The following is a 6,000-nucleotide window of genomic DNA, read 5'->3' as shown; positions in this document are numbered from 1 at the left end:
ACCAGATACAGGAGCAGAGAATTAAAATGATTAAAATGGAAGCTGAGATAAAATGTTTTTTTAAAAAAAGCATAGAAGAAAATCTTTGAGACCTAGGACTAGGCAAAGTGTTCTTAGACTAGACACCAATAGCATGATGTGTTCTCTGTACTGTTTGGAACACACTGGGATACAAAGATTAAGAAGACAGAGGTTCTCCTTTAAGGTATTCACCATTCTCTTAAGATAGCATCAAGATAAAAAACTATCAAATTTGTCTGATCAACTGTGTCTCATCAAAATTCAAAATTTGAAAATTTTGATCAGCAAAAACTCTCTTAAAAGGATGCAAAGACAAGTTACAGACTAGGAGAAAATATTTGTATATCACATATCTGGCAAAGGCCTTGTATCTAGAATATGTAAAAATCTTTCCAGTTTGAAAATGGGCAAAATATATGCATAGACACTTCACCAAAGAGGATATATAGATGGCAAATATACACCTGAAAAGATGTTTAGCATCATTAGCCCTAGTTTTTGTTATTGTGTGCCGTCGAGTCGGTGCTGACTCATAGCAACCCTACAGGACAGAGTAGAACTGCCTCACAGGGTTTCCAAGGGCAGCTGGTGGACTCTAACTGCTGACATTTTCCTTAGCAGCCTGAGGTCTTAATCACGTCTCCACCAGGTCTCCATTAGCCCTTAGAGAAATGGAAATTTAAACTACAGTGGGCTATCGTTACGTACTTATCAGAATGAATAAAATGAAAAGTAACTATAATACCAAATGCTAGTGAGGATGTGGGGAAAACTGGGTCACTCATACACTGGTGGTAGGAATGTAAAATGGTCCAGCCGCTCTGGAAAATAGTTCAGAAGTTCCTATCAAAACTAACAATAGACTTATCATACGGCCAGAAATTTCACACTTGGGCAATTATTCCAGAGAAATGAAGAATTATTTTTAATCTAGGTACTTGTAGATGAATGTACATTGGGGGGGGGGGCAGAGGGAAAGGTACAAAGGACTTGTCTGTACACTTCTTTGCAATCTCCTGTGAATCTATAATTATTTCAAAATAAAAAAAAAATCAAACTGACAGGTTGGGAAAAGGGGAGTTATAGGAGGAAAAAAGGGGGAAAAAGAAAATTAATGAAGGTAAAAGTGGTTAGTTTTACATTCATCCTCTAAGTTTTTGCTCTACAGAACTCTGCCACATGTGAAAACCTGTGGCCCAAGTACTTCACAAAATTAATTCAGAAAATATTTGTTCAGTTTTTGCTGTGTGTCAGCTATTATGCTGAGTGCTGGTTATTGCAACAGAAAGTAATGCAGGCAAGAACTTTGCACTGTTGGAGCTTACATTCTATCGTGGGAGACAGACAAACACATAAAACAATTAGAATGTTATTAATGTTTTGAGCACTTCTGCTTCCATCCAAGTTGGAGTAACAAGGATTGGATTTACCTTCCCATCTTAAACAATTAAAAACTGAAAAAATATAGGAAACAACGGTTTTCAGATATTGAACAACAGATAGTGCAGGGCAATAATCCTTCAGATATGGAAAACAAATGAAATGAGTTCTAGAATTACTTTGATTTACTGCCTAAAGAGTTTCCAGGCTTCAAGATATGGAGAGGGAATTCAGGAGCAGCCTGCTGGTCTTCCGGAGTTGAGAAGCCAGACTGTGGTGTTTGGGAAGGCCAAGGAGGTTAGATTTGCGTGACAGAGTACCAGAGAGGAAAGAGCAGCACAGAGAAAGAGCTCCAGAGATCTGCAGAGGGCCCTGTTTGAGTCTTCAACTGAGCATGGCTCAGCACATATGTGTGATGAAACTACTTGAGGTGGGGAAAAAACCACCAGATTGGAGTGGGCAGAACAGTCTCCAAAGCTCACACAGAGCCGAGAAAAATTAATGCCCCCACCAGCCAGAGTGGGGAAACCTTGCAATACACAAGTCATCAGAAAGAGTAGTCAAAAGGTATTGCTTCAGTTGTGGAACAAAGTTAGTCCTAGACTAAGGGCTGCTTTGGTCCTGCCTAACAAAAATTAAAAGCAAGGCTCAAAAGGATCAAACTATTTCTAAATAACTGTGTTCCAGAACAAAGCTCAAGATTACTTAAAAAATACCATTTTTAAAATAATTTTATTTTATATATGTATATATAGTCACCAAACAAGGCGAAATTTACAATGCCTGGCATCCAATCAATAAGCAGTGTCTAAAGGTAAATTTACAGTACTAAATACCATTATTGAAAAAAGATGAAAGAGCTCAACTCAGTGACCCAAACTACCTTAAATTAGAACAGAAAGACAAAATTAAAGCCAAAGTAAGCAGAAAAATGAAATTAATAAAAATAAGAGCATAAAAAAGTGAGGGGGGAAGAAAAACAATAGAGAAAAGCAATGAAATCAAAAGCTTGGGTTTTTTTTTTTTTTTTTAAGAAGATCAATGAAGTTTATCTATTTGTTTATGTCAGTTAACATCTATCTAGACCGATCTGAAAAAATAGAGAGAAAAACCAAATTATCAATATTAGGAATGAGAGAGGAGGCATCAATACAGATCTTAAAGACATTAAAAATATGATAAGGGAATATTATGAACAAATTTTTGACAACCAATTTGACAGCTTGGATGAAATAGACAAATTCCTTGAAAGACAAAAGCTACCACTGAAACTCATTCGAAATCTAGAAAACTTGAGTAGCCCTATATGTACATTTTAAAAATTGAATTTGTAGTTAAAAATTTTACCACCAACAAATCTCCAGGCAATATGGCTCCACTTGTGAATTCAACCAAATTTTTAAGGAAGAAATTACACTAATTCTTCACAAACTCATCTAGAAAATTAAAGAGGTTGGATAACCTCCCAACTTATTCTATGGTTTAATCTCAAATTCATTATGTAAAGTGTAAGAAAGTAGACTCAAAATAGTATATACTGTTTGATTTCATTTATGTGACGTTCTAGAAAAGGCAAAACTTTAGGGACAGGGAACAGATCAGTGGTATTCAGCAGCTGGGGCTGAGGAGAGGAGTTGCCTGCAAAAGGCATGAGGTTACTTTGGCTAGTGATGAAAGGGTTCTATATTTTGACTGTGGGGGTTACACAGCTGTTATGTGTTTGTCAAAATTTGCAGAACTTCACATTAAGAGCATGGATTTTACTGTACATAGATTATAGCTTAATTTTTTAATTAAAAAATAAATTTAATGTATAGGATTTGGAGTAACAAAACCATAGAATCTTTTTTGTAAAGAATATTATTCATGCTTTAGAAGGAAAAAATGCCCATTTTGGATGCACTAGGAGCCGTGGTGGCGCGGTGGTAAAAGCACCTGGCTGCTAACCGAAAGGTTGGTGGTTCAAACCCACCAGCCACTCCGCGGGAGAAAGATGCGGCAGTCTGCCTCCGTAAAGATTTACAGCCTTGGGAACCCTATGGGACAGTTCTACTCTGTCCTATAGGGTCCCCATGAGTCCGAATCGCCTCGGCGGCAAAGAGTTTTGGATTTTGGTTTGGATAGAATGGTCAGGAGAAGGCCTTTGCAAAGAAGTATTTAACTGAATGGTAAAGTGGAAGGAGACAGCTAGGAGAAGAGGAACCCTGCAGTAGGAGAGTTTGAAAAGTGGCAGGAAAGTTCAGAAGACCAGAGGAATCTATGGGAATAGCTTACATTTCTTAATTATGGATTATGTACAGGCATGGGGCCCTGGTGGCACGGTAGTTAAGTGGCTGCTAACCAAAAGATGGACATTTCAAATCCACCAGCCGCTCCTTGGAAACTCTGTGGGGCAGTTCTATCTAGTCTGTCCTATAGGGTTGCTATGAGTCGGGATCGACTCGATGGCAATGGGTTTTTTTTTGAGTAGCAGGCACAGTGTTAAGTGCTTTATATGGTATTTTATTCACTCTCTGCAACAAACCAACCAAGTTGCTGTTATTCATCACTTTTTATAGAAGAAAGTCAAAGCTTAAAAAAGATTAACTTATCCAAGATGCTAAACCAAGAAATGTCAGTGTCTGCATTCAAACCCAGATCTCTATTCCCTTTGTACCAATGACTGGATAAATAATCATTAGTTAATTTTATCTTTTCTGTTTCATTTTAAAAGCTTTCCATTTAAATTCAGATCCGCATTGGCAAAAACACTTTGAATTTTTTTTCCTGTGCATGCTGATTGGATCTCTTCGGACAATACTGGAGAAACTCCAAGGGTCACTGGGGACTCAAAGACTTCCTTTGATAATTCCTGACATAGCTTCAAAGAAACAGCCTGTGACAGAAGTCCTTCCCTTGAGTAAAGAGAAAGCAAAGATGCAAATAATTTTGATTTAGGCTTTGTGATTTTGTAACTTTGACTTTTAACCAGAAGACTTTACACTTCTTATCCTAAAGACTTTATTACCTTAAATACAGAGTTTCTCAAGTTTTTGAAGCAATGAAACTTCCTATTATTTTTTTACCAACCCCAACACCCTACAATTACCTCTTCATTGTGCTTTTTGTTACATTTATTTTTCGTATAATATTGTTAATTTTCTCCATCCAGCCTATGTGATTAAGTTCTTTCACTTGTACATCCATCTTTCCATTCCAGTGGTTTAACTTGAAGACCATGTTCTCTTGACTCCTGCAGGAAAATTATGATGATCAGTGTTAAGGCAGAAAATGGGAAACATTCCACATAACCCAAAACTCTGTTCCTCTGAGCAGTAAGTTCGTTGGTTTATTCATTTCCTGTCACCAAAACGAGCCAAGCAGGCACTTAGGCCTCAAGAAAAAAAAGTTAGGGCTTTTATTTATAATCCATTTCTAACAGGTCCTTAAAAGGCTGGGGAAAAAAAGTATATTTTCCATTTAATAAAAAATATAGATACATTTTTAATTTCTCTGCATGGAATGAAGGTTATATATTGATTTCAGAATAGTATCTAAGTCTTGGTACAAAAGGAGTGGGATGCAGAGTAAGATCTACAAGGGCCTAACAATAGACTTTTAATGATAATAATTTTCATATCTAGAAATTTATCTGAGAGTGATGAGATATGTATTAATTCCAGGCTCCAAACAAAAGATTACAAAATAACCCCACAGGTCTGCCTGGGTCCCTAGAAATGTCCTTATTTTGCATTTTTGCTGGAACATTTAGTTACGTGTGCACACAAAGGCTTTATGTTCAAAACATGTACGGATTTTAAATCTTTCAGGCTTTCCCTAAGTTCTCTGCTGAATTTCATTTTCCCCTGCCCTTCACAGATCATTGTCAAGTGTTCTTTCTTGCATGTGTCAAGGCTTACAGTACAGAGATGTTCTCCTCTGAAAACTGCAGAGATGTGGGCATTTGAGGATCCTCATGTTGAATATGAGCTGTTTCTTGCTCATTCTGCTCATGCTGCAGATTCTGGTCCTGCTCAGCCTCCATCTGCAACATATCCTGATAAAGATTATGAAGGAAGCAAAGCAGAACAGAAAGGTTATCACAAGAGGTGGTGGTCCCTCTAGCCCTGCCCGTGTGTGCCCCTTCTCTGGGGGCAAGTACATAGCCTTCTCTGAAGCTGGAGACTTATAATGAATTGTTTGTAAAATAAGCAGACATGCCCTCCTTCTCAGTTTATAGACAGAGGCTGAGGCAGGGACATGTGAAAGATCAGCATTTACACGCAGAACTCTTTGTAGTGTTGACGAGTAATAGAGTTCCATCTGACTATGAACTGTAACTTTCACCCATCTGTGGTTGGCTTGCGTGTTGCTATGATGTTGGAAGCTATACCACTGGTATTTCAAATACCAGCAGGGTTGCCCATGGTGGACAGATTGCAGCAACGCTTCTATGCTAAGACACGCTAGGAAGAAAGGCCTGGCAAGACTACTGAAATTAGCCACTGAAAACCTTATGGATCACAACAGAGCATTGTCCAATATAGTGCTGGAAGTTGAGCCTGCGGGTTGGAAGGCACTACACAATAGCTGCAACAATGGGCTCAAACATACCAATAA

The 6,000-nt window shown here is 38.0% G+C and overlaps 1 protein-coding gene across 1 annotated transcript in view; it reads right to left on the bottom strand.

The window, feature by feature from the left end:
- The window catches only part of SMCO2 (single-pass membrane protein with coiled-coil domains 2), a 32,540-nt gene that overhangs the window by 8,540 nt on the left and 18,000 nt on the right, over positions 1-6,000 (bottom strand). Inside the window, exons 4-5 of the mRNA XM_023738102.1 lie at positions 5,301-5,437; positions 4,490-4,633 (exon numbers count right to left, since the gene is read on the bottom strand). Coding sequence (XP_023593870.1) covers positions 4,490-4,633; positions 5,301-5,437 — 281 coding nt within the window. The remainder of the gene's footprint in view (positions 1-4,489; positions 4,634-5,300; positions 5,438-6,000) is intronic.

Source organism: Trichechus manatus, unplaced genomic scaffold (genome assembly GCF_000243295.1).
Source record: "Trichechus manatus latirostris isolate Lorelei unplaced genomic scaffold, TriManLat1.0 scaffold00112, whole genome shotgun sequence".
Classification (NCBI taxonomy): domain Eukaryota; kingdom Metazoa; phylum Chordata; class Mammalia; order Sirenia; family Trichechidae; genus Trichechus; species Trichechus manatus.
The sequence above is the reverse complement of the archived record's forward strand: the minus strand, read 5'-3'. Positions and strand labels throughout refer to the sequence as shown.